The 24076-nt window shown below is 43.0% G+C and overlaps 1 protein-coding gene across 8 annotated transcripts in view; it reads left to right on the top strand.

Moving 5' to 3' along the window:
• Positions 1–24076, top strand: part of DNAJC13 (DnaJ heat shock protein family (Hsp40) member C13) — a 554470-nt gene that overhangs the window by 256172 nt on the left and 274222 nt on the right. For all 8 annotated transcript variants that reach the window (XR_010177689.1, XM_063922373.1, XM_063922368.1 and 5 more), the window contains 4 exons: positions 6035–6126; positions 7516–7682; positions 8197–8276; positions 20247–20416. Coding sequence is in view for 7 of the 8 variants with exons in the window: in XM_063922373.1 (XP_063778443.1) it covers positions 6035–6126; positions 7516–7682; positions 8197–8276; positions 20247–20416 (509 nt within the window). In the remaining variant the exon portion in view is untranslated. The remainder of the gene's footprint in view (positions 1–6034; positions 6127–7515; positions 7683–8196; positions 8277–20246; positions 20417–24076) is intronic.

Here is a 24076-nt window from a genome sequence, read left to right on the forward strand (position 1 = left end):
GATCTCCTGATAAAGGCGAGATCAAGGGAGCAGTTGCTAAGAAACCTGGCACTCTCCCTGACGATTCTGCAACAACATGGTTGGATTCTAAATTTGCCAAAATCTCCGTTGATTCCAACAACTCGGCTGTCTTTCCTGGGCATGATTCTGCACATGGAATTGCAGAAAGTATTTCTCCCAGTGGAAAAGGTTCTGGAAATCCAGACTATGGTCAAGGAGATTCTGAAACCGGCAAGGGTTTCGGTTCATCACTGCACTTGGGTGCTGGGCAAGATGGTGGCAGCTTACGAAGCCATTCCGTTTGGCAGGTTTCATGCCTGGATATTTCAGTGGGACCTGTTGGACAAGTGGTCCGGGACTCACCTGCACATGCACCGGAAAATAAATCTATCTTTCAGGACCAGAATCTCTCTCCTGTGGTGGCTTCAAAGTTCTCACCTCCTAGAGGGACGCAGATTCGGGATCCAGGTTTGGGTCCTGCTGACTACGGATGCAAGTCTCCGAGGCTGGGGAGCAGTCACACAAGGAAGAAGTTTCCAGGGAAAATGGTCAATTAAGAGCCATTTACAACGGCCTTCTGCAAGCGGAACACTTTCTTCAAGGTCTTCCTGTCCTGATTCAGTCTGACAACGTAACAGCGGTGGCGTACATAAACCGCCAGGGCGAAACAAAGAGCAGAGCGGCGATGGCGGAGACCACAAAAGTTCTCCGTTGGGCGGAAAAGCACGTGAGCGCTCTGTCAGCAGTCTTCCTTCTGGGCGTGGACAACTGGGAAGCAGACTTCCTCAGCAGACACGATCTCCATCCTGGAGAGTGGGGTCTTCATCAAGAGGTCTTTAAAGAAGGGACAAGTCGTTGAGGAATTCCTCAAATTGACATGATGGCGTCTCGCCTCAACAAGAAGCTTCCGAGGTATTGTTCCAGGTCAAGGGACCCTCAAGCCAGTGCAGTGGATGCCCTGGTAACTCCGTGGGTATTTTAGGCGGTATATGTGTTCCTTCCACTTCCACTCATTCCAAAGGTGTTGAGGATCATAAGAAGAACAGGGGTTCAGGCGGTACTCATCGTTCCAGATTGGCCGTGGAGGGCCTGGTATCCGGATCTTCAGGAATTGCTCATAGAAGATCCTTGGCCTCTTCCTCTCAGAGAGGATCTGTTACTACAGGGGCCATGCGTCTTCCAGGACTTACCGCGGCTGCGTTTGTCGGCGTGGAGGTTGAACGCCAAATCCTAGCTAGAAAGGGTATTCCCGGGGAAGTCATCCCCACTCTACTTAAGGTTAGAAAGGAGGTCACGGCGAAGCATTATCACCGTATTTGGAGAAAGTATGTGACTTGGTGTGAAGCCAAGAAATCTCCTACGGAGGAGTTTCAGCTGGGTCGTTTCCTCCATTTTTTGCTGGCCTGAAATGAGGTTCCATTAAAGTGCAGATTTGGGCCTTATCTATTTTCTTTCAAAAAGAATTGGCCGTCCTTCCAGAGGTTCAGACGTTCGTGAAGGGAGTGCTGCACATCCATCCTCCGTTTGTGCCACCCGTGGCACCATGGGATCTTGACGTGGTGTTAAAATTTCTTATGTCTTACTGGTTTGAACCTTGCGAAAGGTTGAGTTGAAATTTCTCACTTGGAAAGTGGTCATGCTTTTGGCCTTGGCGTCCGCACGACAGGTGTCGGACTTGGCGGCTTTGTCTTACAAGAGCCCCTATTTGATTTTCCATGTGGATAAAGCGGAATTGAAGACTCATCAATAATTTCTGCCGAAGGTGGTTTCTTCGTTTCACATAAATCAACCTATTGTGGTGCCTGTGGCTACGGATACCGTGGCAATGCCAAAATCTCTCGATGTCGTAAGAGCTTTGAAAATTTGTCGCAAGAACGGCTCAAATTAGGAAATCAGAGGCTCTGTTTGTCCTATATGCTCCCAACAAAATTGGGGCTCCTGCTTCCAAGCAGACTATTGCACGCTGGATCTGTGATACGATTCGGCATGCCCATTCTACGGCTGGATTGCCATTGCCGAAGTCGGTGAAAGCCCATTCTACCAGGAAGGTGGGCTCATCTTGGGTGGCTGCCTGAGGAGTCTCGGCGCTTCAACTTTGCCGAGTGGCTACGTGGTCGGGTTCAAACACTTTTGCTAAGTTCTACAAGTTTGATACCCTGGCTGATGAGGACCTCATCTTTGCTCAATCGGTGCTGCAGAGTCGTCCGCACTCTCCCGCCCGGTCTGGAGCTTTGGTATAGACCCCATGGTCCTTTTGGAGTCCCCAGCATCCTCTAGGACGTAAGAGAAAATAGGTTTTTAATACCTACCGGTAAATCCTTTTCTCCTAGTCCGTAGAGGATGCTGGGCGCCCGTCCCAGTGCGGACTGTTACTTGCAGTTGTATTGATAGTTGTTGTTTTCGGTTACACGAAGGTTGTGTATCGGTTATATTCAGCTTATTACTGTTTTTAGTTCATACTGTTAACTGGTATTGCTTGTAAACCATGTTATACGGTGAATTGTGGTGTGAGCTGGTGTGTTCTCACCCTTGGTTAATAAAAAATCTTTTTCCTCGAAATGCCCGTCTCCCTGGGCACAGTTCCTATAACTGAGGGCTGGAGGAGGGGCATAGAGGGAGGAGCCAGTTCACACCCATTCAAAGTCTTATAGTGTGCCCATGTCTCCTGCGGATCCCGTCTATACCCCATGGTCCTTTTTGAGTCCCCAGCATCCTCTACGGATTAGGAGAAAAGGATTTGCCGGTAGGTATTAAAATCCTATTTTTTTCATTGCTAGGGCATATATAATACTTTTCTGCACATATTTAAGCAAAACATTTATTTACTTCCATGAGAAAGTGAGTTGTGTTAGCAATATTCAGAGTTTTTCTTGTTAATTTTTATACCTATTTTGAAAACAAAACAAATAGTTTCTAATCAGCACACAAGTGTTTGTGACATGCCTGGTATAAATAGAGAGCATATCTGTATGTTACTTGTGTCTAGCAATAGTTAAACCTTTGTACATACACGTATTAGCAGTTTTTTTTGTCTATCACACTTAATAGTCTAAGTATTATAAATATATTGAAATATCGGATATTGATTTCTATAAATTTCTGTTATATGCACTTCCTTGTATATGTTGTCATGTTTATTCTCTTACATATTGCTCAATTCTCTTCCTGAACCCTCTAACACTTTTTTTTTTTTTTTTCATTTGATCCCACAAATGATAATGAAGTATCTGCACGCTTCTCATCTGCCTACTTTACTACCTCTCCCCATATAATGTATACTGGTATCTTTCCATCCCTGTTTAAACATGCAGTGATTACTCACATTTTGATCCTAAAGGGGGGTACACACGGAGAGATCCGTGCTTAAAATCTAAGCAATCTTGCTAGATTGCTTAGATTTTAAGCACGGATCTGCCGTGTGTATGCCCTCCTGCGATAGCGATGCGCGGCCCCACGCATCGCTATCGCCGGTGCTAGATTGAGCCTGCATGCAGGCTCAATCTAGCGGGTCGCTCACTTCACCGTTGTGTGAAGTGAGCGGCCCCCCGTCGGCTTTCCCCCTCGCTCAGCACATCGCGCTGTGCTGAGCGGGGTGAGAGATGTGTGCTGAGCGGTCTGTGTTAAGATCGCTCAGCACACATCTCTCCCGTGAGTACCCCCTTTAACACTCTCAAATTACCGTCCCATTTCTCAGCTCCCATGTGCCCCTCCAAGCCACTTGAGAGACTTGCCTACAGTACACTTGCCTCACACTCGTTATCTCCCACATTGATAATTGCAATGATCCCCTGACTGGTCTTCCAATAATAGGCTCTCTCACCACTACAATCCATTTTCAATGCAGCTGCAAGGCTGATTTTCCTCGTTAGATGTTTATTGTCTGCAGATCCACTCTGTCATTCCCTCCATTGGTTACCTGTATTCTACTGTATTCAATATAAAATACTTGTACATATAAGGCTATTAACCAAACTGCACCAACATCTCTTCACTCATCTCAAAATATCTCACTTCCCGACCTCTCCGCTCTGCACAAGATCTGTCTCTCTCATCAACACACATTACTTGCTCCCACTCAAAATTACAGGACTTTATCCAGGCTTCACCCACTCTGTGCAATGCCCTCTCACGTACAATAAGACTCCCCTCTAGTCTCCAAACCTTCAAATGTTTTCTGTAAACTCACCTCTTCAGACAAGCTTATCAAATTCTTCACTCGTTCACATAGGGGTCTATTCAATTCATGTCGGAAAGGATCCGGCAATGCAATATTCAATTTGCGGCCAAATCCGACAGGTTTTGGCCGTTCTCGACAATGTCAATCAACTTTTTTTTAAAGTCAGATTGACATTGTCGAAAACTGGACTAAAAGCTGACGGATTTGGCCGCAAATCCGACTAAAACACGTGGGTCTGCAGCTAATCCGCTGATCCACGTGTTTTCCGACAAGTCGGAAATTACCGCCCTGTCGGAAAAACGGCAGCCCCGTTGAATAGGTCAAATCACGATTCGACCTAAAAGTCGGAAACTGCTGTCTTTCCGACAAGACGGCAGTTCCGACTATAATTGAATATACCCCATAACCTTCAATGCCTCCCTATCGAATTACATCCCCTCTGTACAGTCCACACGTAACCACGCATACAGTATTTTGTCTTTCTTCACTTTCACACCCTCCTGACCCCTGGCCAACATTGCTGGGTGACCATATCATACAGCCCATTAAGAATCTTTGCAATCTGGTGCTACCTATTGCATAATGGTCCATCTATCCTTGTGTATCAATGCCTATTTCCCTATAGATTATAAGCTTGTGAGCAGGAACTTCCTACCTCTGTCTGTCTGTTTTTACCCAGTTGTGTTCTATTACTATTGTTCCAATTGTAAAGCGCAACGGAATACGCTTGGTTTCTACACACTTATGTGAAATACAATTCCTTGCTTACTATTTTATATTGTTTACACAGAACATACTTCACTTACTTTTTCATATACAGGTTGAGTATCCCATATCCAAATATTCCGAAATACGGAATATTCCGAAATACGGAATTTTTTGAGTGAAACTGAGATAGTGAAACCTTTGTTTTCTGATGGCTCAATGTACACAAACTTTGTTTAATACACAGTTATTCAAAATATTGTATTAAATGACCTTCAGGTTGTGTGTATTTGGTGTATATGAAACATAAATGAATTGTGTGAATGTACACACACATTGTTTAATGCACAAAGTTATTAAAAATATTGGCTAAAATGACCTTCAGGCTGTGTGTATCAGGTGTATATGTAACATAAATGCATCCTGTGCTTAGCTTTAGGTCCCATCACCATGATATCTCATTATGGTATGCAATTATTCCAAAATACGGAAAAATCCGATATCCAAAATACCTCTGGTCCCAAGCATTTTGGATAAGGGATACTCAACCTGTATAATTTTTTATTTTGTATTGAAATGTCTGTATTTCCTAATTCTGTTATATTAGATGGTCTGCCACCCTAAGCCACGGTTGATAAAGGCCTTATTTCCAAGTTAATGGTGGATATCTTTACTCGATGCAGTAAAATGATTGATTCTTTGTTAATAATGTGTCTTAATAAAATTACTGTTGGAGGGTTTTTGCTAAAAAGTTCATGGCCTATTGTCTTGCTCCTGCTGTCCTTGCTGTACTGAATGTTTAGTTGCATCTTCCATTCAGCCTCAGTACTTAATTACTTCATTACACAGTTTTGTGGATTCCATGATGCGTTAATGCTAGGGCAGATTTTTTCCTTTTGAATTTTGACATCCTTTCATTTAGTTTCATATTTTTTGCTCAAATTGGAGGTTGAACATTGGGTAAGTTGTGGTTGACTTGCATTTTCGGTCATGTAAAATTGTACTGTATGTGTTTTGGTCTTTAAAGTCCGATATTGGCAAAATAAAATTTTTATGTTTTAAAAATATATTCTATTTGAGACATTATAACTAATATATGAATACACATGTATTACAGTCTCTTATAAATATTTATTGGTTTTTCCTACCCAGATTTTTGCACTTGTATATGACCCTGAAAATCCTCAACTCTTTACCATTGAATTCATCAAAGGGCAAATTCGTAAATATTCTTCAACTGAAAGGTAGTTCTCATTTTCATATGTGAGCAATATATTAGTTTTATGTAGTTTCAGTGAACTTAGAAATATATATAGTCTGTTTTACATGATTCATTTTACACCAAATAATTTTGTATGGATTACTGTATACTGTTACATTTATTTTGTTTCAGGTTTTACATTTAATTGGTGTAGACACATTGGGGGTAATTCAGACTGCATCGCTGCAGTGATCCCAGTATGAATTTTTTTGTGGAGTGCACACGCGCAACCCGGGAGCTCAGTGAGATGCTAATAGCATCTCAGGGCTGCGATCGCCTCTACCTGATTGACAGGCAGGGGCGCTAGCGGAGCAGGAGGGGGCGTGCCTACGCCGCTAGAATGCCGTTGGCATGGCACGGTCCGGACAACGCAGGGGTGTCCGGATCGTTGGTGGGCGGGCTGCAGCGGCTGTGTGACACCAGTGCGGGGGGAGGGCGGTCAGTCATGCGGGGCGGACTAGCCCTGTGCTGGGCGTCCCCCCGCACATCTGAGACAATTATCAGAGATATGTTAAATTTAGCACGTCTACGATCAGATCTGTATTGGGCACCTTGTGTTTACTTCTGTGCACACAAACTTAATCCAGCGACACCAAGACTTAGTAGACATTTTACAAAGCCTATAATTTATTCCATACATTTGTAGACATATGAGGAGATCCATCACTTAACTTTCCAATGTGGATTGGATTTGCTGTACAATTGCAAAGCAGTCTGGCTTTTCTCCCCTTGTTCACCTAGCAGTATTTTTCAAATATAGCCAAAGTCTTGTTGTTATGGTAGAAAGCACTGCCAGAATGCAGAAGCAGAACAGGGCAGTATAAACTGAATGTGAAGCTTTGCACGTCAAGGATAGCACAAAAGGGTGGATTTAATCCACTCATAATCTGTTCAGTCATTTGAGGCTGTAGAGACAGAAGCTCAAAGTGTTCATCGATCCCTGCAAAGAAAGGCATTACAAAGCACATACTGGTTTTTCTTTTGCGACATGGATGGTGTGAAAAACATAGTTGGAGCACACAACCATTGTAGAATCCCAAAATATGCTTTTTTTAGAATGCTATGTAGAAGATAATTTATTTACATGTGAAAATAATCTGGAATTTTAACAAGGTTTATGGTTAGGATCTGCAATATTAATACATAATGTAAACAGCACTATGTTATTGGACTGCAAAAAACAAAATTCCACTTTGCTTTTGTGTCAAGTTTAAAATATGAATAAAAAGTGTAGTACTAGTAACTGTATATTGACAGCTATACTTGGCAACTGATAAAATTAAAATGGAGATATTTTGATATCATTTTTTGAGGCATTCTTTATTTTGTAATGAATAGAAATGGGTTTCATTGGGAAAATGTTTTCTCTCAGAGATTCCTTGTTGGCGAGCCTTTTAGATGGTGTCAGGGCTTCTGGCAATAGGGATATTTGTGTCAAAATGACCCCAACTGCGAGAGGCCAACGGTGGGGACTCATGAGTGTGCCGGTGGATGAGGAGGTAGAAAGTCTTCACTTAAGATTCCTTAACACTCCTCCAAGTAAGTTTCCATAATCTACTCTTACAGTGTATTACAATGTGTGTAGTTGTTTTCCTGTGTGTAATGTAACAGACATTTTCTACGACTTGCTACTATAACACCACTAAGTACACAGCTACTAAGTACACCAGTTGCCTGCTCACTGTGGAAGCATGCATTTCCAGAAAATAGCTTACTGTGAGGAGTCAGCAGGTGACCTGTTGGGTGTTGTATGATTTGTCGACACCATAATGCCAACCATTGTGATTGTCAACACTGCTATTTGGCTTAAAACAAACCCTAAAGCGGATTGCAGCCAAACCCTAACCCTCACTGCGTACTGTATGTCAGCGTTGTGACTTTTGACATTCACATTGTGGACATTTGGAAAAAGTTGATAGTGTCAGTGCCAACATGTTATCTGTCAGTATTCTGAACATGTCGGCATCCTGAATGTATACATTTATCATGTAAAGCATGACTGAATATTTGACATATAAAAGTTTTTAAAGCTTTCAATGTAATTTCTTACTAGATGGAGTCTTTGCAGATGCAGTCTTTCGATTCAACGCTAATATCTCTTACAGTGGAGTTCTGCATGCTGTAACACAGGATGTAAGTTTATATATGTTTATGGTGTATTTGGTTATTTCTCAAATCTGTGTATATTTTACTTGTGTATATGGATTCTTTGTATGTAATGGTGTTTCACTCTGCACTTTCATTCATCAACGCAAGCTTGGTCCCCTGCATTTCTGCCATATGCTTTCTCTGCTCCCAGATTAATGCTTGTTGAGTTGTTGTGATGCACATCAGCTATTTAAGTTCAGACAACTTTTAAAGAAATGCCGCTTGTGAAATTGGATGTGGTTACATTACATACAAGGAATTGCGTCAAATGCCATTCACACTGAAATGTTTGCTTTGCCTGCTTCAGTTGTAATTTTGCACATGAGATGCTTTTATAATAGCTTTAAATGTTTATGTTGGGGGTTTTTTTCACTCTGTCTTTTGGACTGGTCTAACATGGTGCAAAGAGCAGATATTTGCTGTAAGCCATAGCTGCCAGTCAGATGTGAAAACACTCACTACAGTTGACAGCATTCAGTTATACAACACACACATGGCTCCCCTGAAAAATATACATACCTGACCTAATATGCAGAATTATATAGACAAAATATAGTATGTAATGTATTCTGTCTAATTTCTATCTATGCCTTTTATTTATCTCTCTTATCTCACTTAAATGGCCAAAAGTATATGAACATCTGAGCACCCCAACCATGTGTGTTTGATCTCATTCCAAATCCATGGGTATTAATATTGAGTGGGTCATGCCTTTGCTACTATAACAGCCGCAACTCTTCTGGAGAGGCTTTCCATTAAGTTGTGGAACATGGATGCAGGGATTCACATATTTAGCCACAAATACATTATTGCAGTCGGACACTGCATTTTTGATAATTTCTCTATCGTCCTAGTGGATGCTGGGGTTCCTGAAAGGACCATGGGGAATAGCGGCTCCGCAGGAGACAGGGCACAAAAAGTAAAGCTTTTCCAGATCAGGTGGTGTGCACTGGCTCCTCCCCCTATGACCCTCCTCCAGACTCCTGTTAGATTTTTGTGCCCGGCCGAGAAGGGTGCAATCTAGGTGGCTCTCCTAAAGAGCTGCTTAGAGAAAGTTTAGCTTAGGTTTTTTATTTTACAGTGAGTCCTGCTGGCAACAGGATCACTGCAACGAGGGACTTAGGGGAGAAGAAGTGAACTCACCTGCGTGCAGGATGGATTGGCTACTGGACATTAGCTCCAGAGGGACGATCACAGGTACAGCCTGGATGGTCACCGGAGCCGCGCCGCCGGCCCCCTTGCAGATGCTGAAGTTAGAAGAGGTCCAGAATCGGCGGCTGAAGACTCTGACAGTCTTCTAAAGGTAGCGCACAGCACTGCAGCTGTGCGCCATTTTCCTCTCAGCACACTTCACACGCTGTCACTGAGGGTGCAGGGCGCTGGGGGGGGGCGCCCTGGGAGGCAAATGTAAACCTATATACTGGCTAAAAATACCTCACATATAGCCCCCAGAGGCTATATGGAGATATTTAACCCCTGCCAAACTTCACTAAAGAGCGGGAGACGAGCCCGCCGTAAAAGGGGCGGGGCCTATCTCCTCAGCACACAGCGCCATTTTTTCTCTCACAGAAAGGCTGGAGAGAAGGCTCCCAGGCTCTCCCCTGCACTGCATTACAGAAACAGGGTTTAAACAGAGAGGGGGGGCACAAATTGGCGATATAAATATATATATAAAGATGCTATTAGGGAGAAACACTTATATAAGGTTGTCCCTATGTAATTATAGCGTTTTTTGGTGTGTGCTGGCAAACTCTCCCTCTGTCTCTCCAAAGGGCTAGTGGGGTCCTGTCCTCTGTCAGAGCATTCCAGGTGTGTGTGCTGTGTGTCGGTACGTGTGTGTCGACATGTATGAGGACGATGCTGGAGGAGGCGGAGAAATTGCCTGTAATGGTGATGTCACTCTCTAGGGAGTCGACACCGGAATGGATGGCTTATTTAGGGAATTACGTGAGAATGTCAACACGCTGCAAGGTCGGTTGACGACATGAGACGACCGACAAACAATTAGTAACGGTCCAGGCGTCTCAGAAACACCGTCAGGGTTTTTTTATAAAAAACGCCCATTTACCTCAGTCGGTCGACACAGACACAGACACGGACACTGAATCCAGTGTCGACGGTGAATAAACAAACGTATTCCTCATTAGGGCCACACGTTAAGGGCAATGAAGGAGCTGTTACATATTTCTGATACTACAAGTACCACAGAAAAGGGTATTATGTGGAAGTGAAAAAACTACCTGTAGTTTTTCCTGAATCAGATAAAATAAAATGAAGTGTGTGATGATAAATATTGGCGTTATACCTTTTCCCGCCAGAAGTTAGGGCGCGTTGGGAAGCACCCATTAGGGTGGATAAGGCGCTCACACACTTATCAAGTGGCGTTACCGTCTCCAAATACGGCCGCCCTCAAGGAGCCAGCTGATAGGCAGCTGGAAAAATATCCTAAAAAGTATATATATACTGCGACCAGCGATCGCCATCAGCCTGGAGATGCAGTGCTGGGTTGGCTTGGTCGAATTCCCTGACTAAAAATATTTTATTGATATAGAGCATTTAATAGGATGCATTCTATATATATGTATGCGAGATGCACAGAGGGATATTTGCACTCTGGCATCAAGATAAGTGCGTTGTCCATATCTCCCAGAAGATGTCATGGACACGACAGTGGTCAGGTGATACAGATCCCATACGGCACATGGAAGTATTGCCGTATAAAGGGAAGGAGTTATTTGGGGTCGGTCCGTCGGACCTGGGGGCCACGGCCACAGCTGGGAAATCCAACCTTTTTACCCCAAGTTACATCTCAGCAGAAAAAGACACTGTCTTTTCAGCCTCAATCCTTCCGTTCCCATGTGGGCAAGCGGGCAAAAGGCCAGTCATATCTGCCCAGACATAGAGGAAAGGGAAGTAGACTGCAGCAGGCAGCCCCTTCCCAGGAAAAGAAGCCCTCCACCAGTGGGGGGGGGTAGTCTCAAGAGTCTCAGCGCGCAGTGGGATCACTCGCAAGTTGACCCCTAGATCATACAAGTATTATCCCAGGGGTACAGATTGGAGAGTCGAGACATTTTTTCCTCGCAGGTTCCTGAAGCCTGCTGTACCAACGGCTCCCTCCGACAAGGAGGCAGTATTGGGAAAAAATTCACAAGCTGTATTTCCAGCAGGTGATAATCAAAGTACCCCTCCTACAACAAGGAAAAGGGTATTAGTCCTCCACACTATATTGTGGTACTGAAGCCAGACGGCTTGGTGAGACATAGTCTAAATCTGAAATCTTTGAACACTTACATAAAAAGGTTCAAATCAAGATGGAGTCACTCAGAGCAGTGATAGAGAACCGGAAAAAAGGGGACTATATGGTGTCCCTGGACATCAAGGATTACCTCCATGTCCAAATTTGCCCTTCTCAACAAGGGTACCTCTGGTTCGTGATACAGAACTGTCAATATCAGTTTCAGACGCTGCCGTTGAATTATCCACGGCACCCCGGGCCTTTACCAAGGTAATGGCCGAAAAGATGATTCTTAAAAGAAGAAAGGCATCTAAATTATCCCTTACTTGGACGATATCCTGAAAGGGACAAGTTTCCAGAGAACAGTTGGAGGTCGGAAAAGAACTATCTAAAGTAGTTCTACGACAGCACGAGTGGATTCTAAATATTCCAAAAATCGCAGCTGTTTTCCAATGATACGTCTGCTGTTCCTAGGAATGATTCTGGGCATAGTCCAGAAAGAGGTATTTCTCCTGGAGGGGAAAAAGCCAGGGAGTTATCCGACCTAGTCAGAAACCTCCTAAATCCAGGCCAAGTATCAGTGCATCAATGCACAGGAGTCCTGGGAAAAATGGTGGCTTCTTACGAAGCGATTCCATTCGGCAGATCTCACGCAAAAACTTTTCAGGGGGATTTGCTGGACGAATGGTCCGGATCGCATCTTCAGATGCATCAGCGGATAACCCTGTCTCCAAGGACAAGGGTGTCTCTTCTGTGGGGGCTGCAGAGTGCTCATCTTCTAGAGGGCAGCACATTCAGCATTCAGGACTGTGTTCTGGTGACCACGGATGCCAGCCTGAGAGGCTGGGGAACAGTCACACAAGGAAGTGTGGTCAAGTCTGGAGATTTCTCTCCACATGAATATACTGGAGCTAAGGGCAATTTACGATGCTCTGAGCCTAGGAAGACCTCTGCTTCAAAGTCAACCGGTGCTGATCCAGTAGGACATCATCATGGCAGTCGCCCACGTAAACAGACGGGGCGGCACAAGAAGCAGGAGGGCAATGACAGCAAGGATTCTTCGCTGGGCGAAAGATCATGTGATAACACTGTCAGCAGTGTTCATTCCGGGAGTGGACAACTAGGAAGATTTCCTCAGCATAAATGAATTCCACCCGGAAAAGTGGGAACTTCATCTGGAAGTTTCCACATGTTTGTAAACCGTTGGGAAAGACCAAAGGTGGTTATGATGGCGTCCCACATGAAGCGCCAGGTCTAGAGACCCTCAGGCGATAGCTGGGACGCTCTGGTAACACCGTGGGTGTACCAGTCGGTGTATGTGTTCCCTCCTCTGCCTTTCATACCCAGTGTATGGAGAATGATAGGAAGGAGAGGAGTAAGAACTATACTCGGGGTTCCGGTTTGGGCCAAGAAGAACTTGGTACCCGGAACTTCAAGAGATACTAGAAAGGATCTTGATTCAGCAAGAATCATGTCTGTTCCATGACTTACCGCAGCTGCGTTGACGCCAGGGCGGGTGAACGCCGGATCCTAAGGGAAAAAGGCATTCCGGAAGAGGTCATCCCTACCCTGGTCAGAGCCAGGAAGGAGGTGACCGCACAACATTATCACCGCTTAGGTGAAAATATGTTCCATGGTGTGAGGCCAGGAAGGCTCCACGGAAGAATTTCAATTAGGTTAATTCCTACATTTCCTGCAAGCAGGAGTGTATATGGGTCTCAAATTGGGGTCCATTAAGGTTCAAATTTCGACCGGTCGATTTTCTTCCAGAAAGAAATTGGCTTCAGTTCCTGAAGTCCAGAAGTTGTTAAGGGAGTACTGCATATACAACCCCTTTTTGATGTCTCCAGTGGCTCTGGGCGATCTCAACGTAGTTTGGGATTCCTAAAATCACATTGTTTTAAACAACTCAAATCTGTGGATTTGATATATCTCACATGGAAAGTGACCATGCTGTTGGTCCTGGCCTCGGCCAGGCGAGTGTCAGAATTGGCGGCTTTATCTCACAAAGCCATATCTGATTGTCCATTCGGACAGAGCAAAGCTGTGGACTCGTCCCCAGTTTCTCCCTAAGGTGGTGTCAGCGTTTCACCTGAACCAGCTTATTGTGGTGCCTGCGGCTACTAGGGACTTGGAGGACTCCAAGTTGCTGGATGTTGTCAGGACCCTGAAAATATAGTTTCCAGGTCGGCTGGAGTCAGGAAATCTGACTTGCTGTTTATCCTGTATGCACCCAACAAGCTGGGTGCTCCTGCTTCTAAGCAGACTATTGCTCGTTGGATTTGTAGTACAATTCAGCTTGCACATTCTGTGGCAGGCTTGCCACAGCAAAAAATATGTAAATGCCCATTCCACAAGGAAGGTGGGCTCATCTTGGGCGGCTGCCCGAGGGGTCTCGGCATTACAACTCTGCCGAGCAGCTACGTGGTCGGGGGAGAACACGTTTGTAAAATTTTACAAATTTGATACCCTGGCAAAAGAGGACCTGGAGTTTTCTCATTCGGTGCTGCAGAGTCATCCGCACTCTCCCGCCCGTTTGGGAGCTTTGGTATAATCCCCATGGTCCTTTCAGGAACCCCAGCATCCACTAGGACGATAGAGAAAATAAGAATTTACTTACCGATAATTCTATTTCTCGGAGTCCGTAGTGGATGCTGGGCGCCCATCCCAAGTGCGGATTATTCTGCAATACTTGTACATAGTTATTGTTACAAAAATCGGGTTATTGTTGTAGGAAGCCGTCTTTCAGAGGCTCCTTTTGTTATCATACTGTTAACTGGGTTTAGATCACAAGTTGTACGGTGTGATTGGTGTGGCTGGTATGAGTCTTACCCGGGATTCAAAATCCTCCCTTATTGTGTACGCTCGTCCGGGCACAGTACCTAACTGGAGTCTGGAGGAGGGTCATAGGGGGAGGAGCCAGTGCACACCACCTGATCTGGAAAAGCTTTACTTTTTGTGCCCTGTCTCCTGCGGAGCCGCTATTCCCCATGGTCCTTTCAGGAACCCCAGCATCCACTACGGACTCCGAGAAATAGAATTATCGGTAAGTAAATTCTTATTATAACCTGTATTGCACTCTGCGTCCCAAAGATGCTCGATGGGGTTGAGGTCAGGGCTCTGTGCGGACTAGTTAAGTTCTCCTACACCAAACTTTTATATATATATATATATATATATATATATATATCAAACACTGAGCAACATCCCAAAACAGGTAATTTCAACTTTAAACTTGTCATTTATTTTGTACAGTCTGGACATGGCTACTAATAACAAATGCACAGACAAAATTCTTAAAGCTATGTGTGCAAATGCTAGGAGCTTAGGAGACAAGATTCCAGAGCTAATTGCGATAATGACAAGGGATAACCTGGATTTTGTGGCAATTACATACAGAGTCATGGGGCAATGAAAATCATGACTGGGACATAGCTATACCAGGATACAATTTATTTAGGAAGGATAGAATAGGAAGAATAGGAGGAGGGGTAGCAATGTATGTGAAAAAAAGCATAAATGCTACTTTAATACAAAATATTGAAGACAAAACTGAGGCCCTTTGGGTCACCATAGAAACCGGGGAGAAGGATTTTATTTGTATTGGGGTGATCTATAGACCACCAGGCCAGGGTTTGGACAGAAACCTATTGTTGGACATCACTAAAATGGCTTTAAAGGGAGAAGTCATAATCATGGGAGACTTTAATTTACCTGATGTAAATTGGGAGGGGTCTTTTGCAAATTCAGCTACAAGTGGCAAATTTCTACATTCCTTACAGGGAGCATCTCTCAAGCAATTGGTGACGGAGCCCACTTGCAAAGATTCAATATTAGATTTAATTCTTACAAATGGTGATAGGATATCCGACATATATGTGGGTGAGCACCTGGGATCCAGTGATCATCAAGCAGTATGGTTTAGTATAAAGACAGGATCCAACTCCTGTCACACAAAAACAAAGGTGTTGGATTTTAGAAATGCTGATTTTGCAAAAATGGGGAGATGTTTAAGTGATTCATTGGCGGACTGGTGGAACTTGGAAGGAGTGCAGGAGAGGTGGGAAAAACTGAAAAGTGCAATACTAAGTGCAACTGATCTTTGTATCAAAAGGGTTAGGAAAAGCACCAGGAAAAGGAAGCCAGTGTGGTTCACAAAAGAAGTATCAACTAGTGTGAAAGCAAAAAAGATGGCTTTTAGGAAATACAAACAGACTCAAAATAATAATGACAAAGAGGTGTATCTTGACAGACGGAAGGATGCTAAGAAAGTGATCAGACGTGCAAAGGCAGAAGCTGAGGAAAAAATGGCCCAGTCAGTAGATAAAGGGGGCAAAACTTTTTTTTAAGTATGTAAGTGAAAGGAGAAAATCAAATGGAGGAATAATAAGACTTAAGACAGAGAGTGAGAATTTGGTGGAGGGAGACAAGGCAATAGCAGATCACCTAAATAATTATTTTTGCTCAGTATTTACTACAGAAGAAGGGATGGGGCCACAGTTAAGTTGCAAGGACATTCATAAAAATAAGGTAGATGAAAGTACATTTACAGAGGAGACGGTCCTAACAGAACTTTCACAACTAAAAGTGGATAAATCAATGGGACCAGATGGGATACACCCAAGGATACTCAAAGAGCTAAAAGATGTGCTGGTTACACCGTTAACAGAATTATTTAACCAGTCACTAAATACAGGTGCCATTCCAGAGGACTGGAAAAGAGCAAATGTAGTTCCACTGCACAAAAGTGGAAGCAAGGAAGAAGCAAGTAACTACAGACCAGTAAGCCTTACATCAGTAGTGGGGCAAGTAATGGAAAAACTATTAAAAGAAAGAGTTGTGGAATATCTTAAATCAAACCACTTACAGGATCCAAAACAGCATGGATTTACTGGTGGTAGATCATGCCAAACAAATCTTATTACATTTTTTGACTCTGTGACAAAAATAATAGATCAAGGGGGAGCTGTTAGATGTAGCATGTCTAGACTTTAGTAAGGCATTTGACACTGTCCCACATCGCAGACTGCTAAATAAACTTGAAAGCGTGGGGGTGGATTATAAAACAGTTAAATGGATAAGAACCTGGTTGCAGGATAGGAAACAGACAGTTGTAGTTAATGGAGTGCAATCTATGGAGGGAAATGTTACCAGTGGAGTACCCCAGGGATCTGTACTTGGTCCAGTTCTCTTTAATATCTTTGTTGGTGACATTGCATATGGTATTGAAGGGAAGGTATGCCTTTTTGCAGATGATACAAAGATATGCAACAGGGTAGACACACCGGGAGGGGTAAAACAAATGATTAATGACCTAGCTAGGCTTGAGAAATGGTCAAGAACGTGGCAACTACAGTTTAATGCTAAAAAATGCAAAATCATGCACTTGGGTCTCAAAAACCCAAAGGCTAAATATAGTATCAAGGGTACTATAATGGAAACTACTGAGGAGGAAAGGGATTTAGGAGTCACTATTTCAAGTTACTTGAAGGCAGGAAAGCAATGCAATAAAGCAATGAGAAAGGCAAGTCAGATGCTTGGTTGCATAGGGAGAGGAATCAGTAGCAGGAAAAAAGAAGTGATAATGCCACTGTATAGGTCATTGGTGCGGCCCCATCTGGAATACTGTGTCCAGTTCAGGAGACCATATCTCCAGAAGGATATAAATACATTAGAGAGTGTACAAAGAAGGGCAACTAAAATGGTTAGAGAAGGGAAAGGGGAGACATGATAGAAACTTTCAAATATATCAAGGGTCTTAACAAAGTTCAGGAGGGAAACATTCTTCAAAGGAAGAGAAGTATTAGAACTCGAGGACATACACTGAGACTGGAGGGGGGGAGGTTCAGGGGAAATTTAAGGAAAAATTACTTTACAGAAAGGGTAGTGGATAAGTGGAATAGTCTCCCATCAGAGGTGGTAGAGGCTAATACTGTAGAGCAATTTAAACATGCTTGGGATAGGCATATGAATATCCTTACAAAGAATTAAGGTTCAAAAAGGGTTGAGATTACCTAAAGGATAAAAAAAGGGGCAGACTAGATGGGCCAAGTGGTTCTTATCTGCCGTCAAATTCTATGTTTCTATATAAACTTGGCAAACCATTTTGATGGCCTTCACTTTTGTTAAGTTCAGTGTGATTGGTTACTCCAGATAACGTTTCCACTGCTCTTGAGTCCAGTGTCTTTGTGCTTTACACTACAGCTTACATTTGGCACTGTGCATGTTGATCTGAGGCTTGTTGTATGGCTGCTCAATTATGGAAACCAACTTCACAAAGCTCTCGATGAACAGTTATTGAGCTGCTGTTGCATCCAGAGGGTAGTTTGAAGATAATGTGGCAGCTGAGGACAGATTTTGTGTGTCTCAGCACTTGACTGTTTAATTCTGTGTGATCTTGTGTGGATAACATGTTGTTGCTCCTAGTTATTTTCATTTTACAACAACAGCACTTACAGTTGACTGGTGCAGCTTTAGCAGAAATTGAACAAGTGGACTTGTTGGACAGGTGCAGGGGCACTTTGAGAGGAGGCGGCCCGTGTGCAGCCTCTTCCATTCAAACCCCCTTCTCTCTGCGAGCACAGCTGATGCGCATGCGCAGATCTCTGGGAAAATGGCGTGGCGGCCATTTTCCCAGTGATTTTTCTACTGCACAAGCGCAGAACGCCGTGAAAAATGGCCGCTGCACTATTTTCACTGTGATTTAACAGCGCTGTGGACGACGGTGTGGGACTCCGGAGGGGTTAGTTTTTAAAACATGGGTGCATCGTGTGCGGTATGGACCTCCCCAGTACTCTCACACTGCACCCACTATAGATACGCCAGTGGACAGGTGACATCCTACATTATGACAGTGGAATGTTGAAGGTCACTAGATTTTCTGAATGACCCATTCCACTGCTAATGTTTGTCTGTGGTGATTGCATGGCTGTATGCTTGATCTTATTCACCTCCTAGCAATGTACTGTATGTTGCTGAAATGGCTAAACCCACTAATTAGTGGATGGTGTTATCCATCTATATCCATCTCTATTCGTTATCTTTCCAAAATGCACTACAGACATGGAGTCAGCGTAATTTGAAGACTTGGATAGCATAGAAGGCTAATGATTGATTCTCCAGCATGTTGATAAAGTTGCCCTGATATAAAATATTTTGCCATGTGAGATAGGGCCAAATTCAATTAGTCGCGAAAAGCCAGTTTCGTGGTAAAAAATCGCAAATTTATTGTAAAAAGTGCCTATTCAATTTTCTGCAAAATAGGTTTCAGTAATTTTACAGTATATTTCAATTCACCACCTTTGAGCAGGTGAAAAGTTGGGGAAATTCCTATTTTACGTTTATGTTGGTTCAGAACCCCTGGGACACCCCCCTGAATGACTAATTAGGCACACGTTTTTAATTGGCCAATAATGACATGTCATTTGTGGGTTAAAGAAGTGCAAAATGATGGAAATTGGGGTACAAGGTATGGGACAGGTATATTGGGGTGCTTTGAGTGGGACAAGGCTTTTTAGGCTTGCAGGTGGGAGTAATCTTTTTTTTTTTTTTTTTTTTGAGAACTTTATTTTAAAGAGGTGTAAAATGACCCAAATATATACTTATACCCATTTTTATATACCCCCAATTTAATTTTAGCACTTTTGAATGAAAAACACTTGCTGTCTAGCATTTTCTTTTTTAAATGCATAGAACAGCCATTTGACCCAATTTAACTACCCAAAATACTTTTATTATAACCAATAATTAAACTTCTGTACTGTTATCTGATGATAGTTTAGCTTTTTTTAGCGATGCTGGGAGATTTACCCATTTTTCACTTTTCATTGCTGGCAATCATTTTCATTGTAGTCTTGTTTTCGCAAATTTGCAGTTGAATATGCAATTTTGCAGCTAATTGAATTCAGCCCATAGCATAGGATGGAACAGGTTTTGAAATGTTTATATGTGTAGTATTTCCATGGTTCAACGTGTGAGCAAACACTTGCAGTTCTTGTATCAAACAATACAGTATGTTGTATTTACATCAAACAGCATGTATGATCAGGCAGTTACCGGAAGTGGTGTTGCATCTAGCTTGAAGTAGGAATCTTATTTCCTTTTAGATTTTGTACAGATACATAATTCAAAATGAGACCGTTATTACTACAAAAAATTAAATGTTGCCTGTAAATCAGACTGTAGCTATAGAGATTGTAAGAAACCTTTTAATGTTTTGTTAATTTATTATGTTCTTCACTACAGTTTAAATACCCATTGTGTTTCATATGTATATCATAAGTGTTTTTCATTGCACTGGCATGGCTTCTGCAATATTCCTAATATCATTAAACCTCTTGCTATCCGGTTATATGAACATGTATTTTGTATGGTCACAGAACTCATCTCAGAACTTTAATATTTTTAATATTATGAAGCTAATATATGTATTATTGTAGCATCTGTAATCTGCAAACTCATTACCCAGAAAGTTCTGAAGATCAGAACATAAACATTGTCCCGTAGGGACTTTCACCAGCATTCATTTACAATCTAATAGGCAATGAGCGAGGTACTTTATTCATACTGTAAGTTGTTTGTTTTTGTTGCTTTTCCCTTTTTCTTATAATATGTTGGATTTATAATCTTCTAGTACTATGCACCCAGAAGATACACATGTGTCCTAAAGAGAATAGCAGCGATAGTTTTTTGTAAACAATCCTTTTTGTATTTTGAAACAGGGCCTATTCTCTGAGAACAAGGAGAAGTTAATCAATAATGCCATAACTTCCTTACTTTCCCAAGAAGGAGACCAGACAGCATCTAATGCAGAGCTGGAAAGCCAGTTCCAAGCAGTCAGGCGATTAGTAGCTTCAAAAGCTGGATTCCAGGCCTTTACTCAGCTACCTAAGTAAGTAGCTATACAGCTTGTCATGGTGGAAACCTCTGTTCTGCTTCCTCTTTCTGCCAGTGGTCAGCCTCTCTATACGTGTCATTAAAACCAACAAATATGTAATATCTCTCTTTATACTTGCTTGTCTCATTAGGCTTTAGATTAAGCTGAGTGAAAACCATTCCAGAATTGAATAAATACTCTGACCCTCCTAACCCCTCAGGTTGTTGTTTCAGAAAGCATGGACTGCTCTAAGTAGCTGACTGAGAACTTAAAATCTGTGTAATTCACTGTTACAAAGCAGGGTATAAAAAGAGATCTAAACGGTTCTGCTCATATATTTCCACCGTCAGAAACTTTTTTAAGAAATAAAGTTCAGGGTTTATGTTGATGATTTGTAAAATCCCAAAAATGTTTATATTTTTTTAAATTTTTTTTATTATCCTTTCCTGAGTTGGTATACGTTCAGGATCCAGGCTGTTGGGAACTCGGCAGTTGACATACCGACGCCGAGATCCCAACAGCAGTCAGAACACAGACGCTGGAATCCCGACCAGGTCAGCATCCTGACACTGGGATACCGACCGTTGGGATCCTGAAGGTAAGTATAGCTGGGATGGTTAGGTTTAGGCTGCGGGGAGGGGGGTTAGGTTTAGGCGCCATATAGGGAGGTTAGGGTTAGGTTGTGGCGGGAGGAAGGTTAGGGTTAGGCTGCGGGGAGGGTGTGGTTTGGGTTAGGCACCACCAGGGGGGTAGTGGGTTACGTGTAGGCACTAGGGGGGAAGGCTTAGGGTTGGCTGTGGATAGGGGGGGTTAGGTTTAGGCAACAAGGGGGGAGGTTAGGTTTAGGTACTAAGGGTGGAGGTTAGGGTTAGGCCTTGGTAAGGAAGGGTTAGGGTAGGGACGGGAGCTAAAATACTTACCTCAGACCTGTTGGTATCGTGAGCATCCTGTCAGCCGGGATCACATACTGATCCCCCTGAGTCTGATATTATAGTATACATAGCACAATGCACCATTAGTGTATAACTCATAAATACAATGGTGAGGAATGGAGGATGCAGTTTGTGAATTCACGATTAGTTTCACGTATTCACTATATTTTATTTGCACTTTAGATGCACACCTATTCACATCAGCCTTCTTTTATAACCACAGCCATAGTTTATTTTGTTTTAATAAAAATAATAAATAAAATCATTGATTTTTTTTTATTAAAGTACTTTGTTTAAAGTATACTATTAAAAATGTTTAGCTGCTACCCTGCTTACAGATCAATAGTTATGCTTCATAAACAGACTCTTTCCGATTACTGTTACACTGACGTTGACTCTTGAATGTGTCTAAAGCGAAACCGCCTTCCCGATAACTTTGACGTTGTAAATTTACCATCCCAAAAAAGTTTTTGCAGTCACTTTAATTAAGAAAATAATTTTTCTATATCTGATAACAGAGTAGAGTTTTTGCTCTCTCGTTACAATGTATACTCTGTAAGCTTGCGAGCAGGGCCTTCTTACCTAAATGTCTGTCTGTTTTTACCCAGTTTTGTTCTATTACTGTTGTTCTAATTGTAAAGCGCAACGGAATATGCTGCGCTATATAGGAAACTGTTAATAAATAAATGCAAAGCAGTACTTAGGAATATGCTTATTTATTTGGCTCCCACTGACAAATATAGGCCAAGATCCATAATGACATAATGGTAGGGTGTTTCCTGACTTGTATTGATTTGTAAGTGGAGGTCAGAGATTCAAAAGGAAATTAAATCCATTAAAGGAGCTGTCTGCAACATAAGAACCATGTAATTGAAAGTCACTGACAAGAAACCAGAGCTCTCTGTTCTAACTATGTTTAGAACATAGATCTAAAGAACAACATTTTCATCTTATTTACCATTTACAGAGATATGAAATGTGCCACAATTTCATATTTTATGTTAAGAACATGCCACAAATAGATCAGAATTCATCCGATCTGATGGCTACAGATTTAAATATAGACATAAGAAGAAATATGTTTTCTCTGACGTCCTAGTGGATGCTGGGACTCCGTAAGGACCATGGGGATATAGCGGCTCCGCAGGAGACAGGGCACAATAATAAAAGCTTTAGGATCAGGTGGTGTGCACTGGCTCCTCCCCCTATGACCCTCCTCCAAGCCTCAGTTAGTTAGATTTTTGTGCCCGACGAGAAGGGTGCAATCTAGGTGGCTCTCCTGAGCTGCTTAGAATAAAAGTTTAAGTTAGGTTTTTTATTTTCAGTGAGTCCTGCTGGCAACAGGCTCACTGCTACGAGGGACTTAGGGGAGAGAAGTAAACTCACCTGCGTGCAGGATGGATTTGCTTCTTAGGCTACTGGACACCATTAGCTCCAGAGGGATCGAACACAGGCCCAGCCATGGAGTCCGGTCCCGGAGCCGTGCCGCCGACCCCCCTTGCAGATGCCGAAGTTGAAGAGGTCCAGAGGTCCAGAAACAGGCGGCAGAAGACTTTCAGTCTTCATAAGGTAGCGCACAGCACTGCAGCTGTGCGCCATTGTTGTCAGCACACTTCACCAACAGTCACCAACTGTCACTGAGGGTGCAGGGCGCTGGGGGGGCGCCCTGGGCAGCAATGTATAATACCTTTTTATGGCTAAAATACATCACATATAGCCCTTGAGGCTATATGGATGTATTTAACCCCTGCCAGATCTCACAAACTCCGGGAGAAGAGCCCGCCGAAAAGGGGGCGGGGCCTATTCTCCTCAGCACACGGCGCCATTTTCCTGCTCAGCTCTGCTGTGAGGAAGGCTCCCAGGCTCTCCCCTGCACTGCACTACAGAAACAGGGCTAAAACAGAGAGGGGGGGCACTTATTTGGCGATATGATTACATATATAAAAATGCTATAAGGGAAAACACTTGTATAAGGGGTTGTCCCTGTATAATTATAGCGTTTTTGGTGTGTGCTGGCAAACTCTCCCTCTGTCTCCCCAAAGGGCTAGTGGGGTCCTGTCCTCTATCAGAGCATTCCCTGTGTGTGTGCTGTGTGTCGGTACGTGTGTGTCGACATGTAGGAGGACGATGTTGGTGAGGAGGCGGAGCAAATTGCCTGTATTGGTGATGTCACTCTCTAGGGAGTCGACACTGGAATGGATGGCTTATTTAGGAATTACGTGATAATGTCAACACGCTACAAGGTCGGTTGACGACATGAGACGGCCGGCAAACAAATTAGTACCTGTCCAGGCGTCTCAGACACCGTCAGGGGCTTGTAAAAACGCCCATTTACCTCAGTCGGTCGACACAGACACGGACACTGACTCCAGTGTCGACGGTGAAGAAACAAACGTATTTTCCTTTAGGGCCACACGTTACATGTTAAGGGCAATGAAGGAGGTGTTACATATTTCTGATACTACAAGTACCACAAATAAGGGTATTATGTAGGGTGTGAATAAACTACTTGTAGTTTTTCCTGAATCAGATAAATTAAATGAAGTGTGTGATGATACGTGGGTTTCCTCCGATAGAAAATTATTGGCGGTATACCTTTTCCCGCCAGAAGTTAGGGCGAGTTGGGAAACACACCTTAGGGTGGATAAGGCGCTCACACGCTTATAAAAACAAGTGGCGTTACCGTCTCCAGATACGGCAGCCCTCAAGGAGCCAGCTGATAGGAAGCTGAAAAATATCCTAA

The sequence above is a fragment of the Pseudophryne corroboree genome, chromosome 5, assembly GCF_028390025.1.
Source record: "Pseudophryne corroboree isolate aPseCor3 chromosome 5, aPseCor3.hap2, whole genome shotgun sequence".
Taxonomy (NCBI): domain Eukaryota; kingdom Metazoa; phylum Chordata; class Amphibia; order Anura; family Myobatrachidae; genus Pseudophryne; species Pseudophryne corroboree.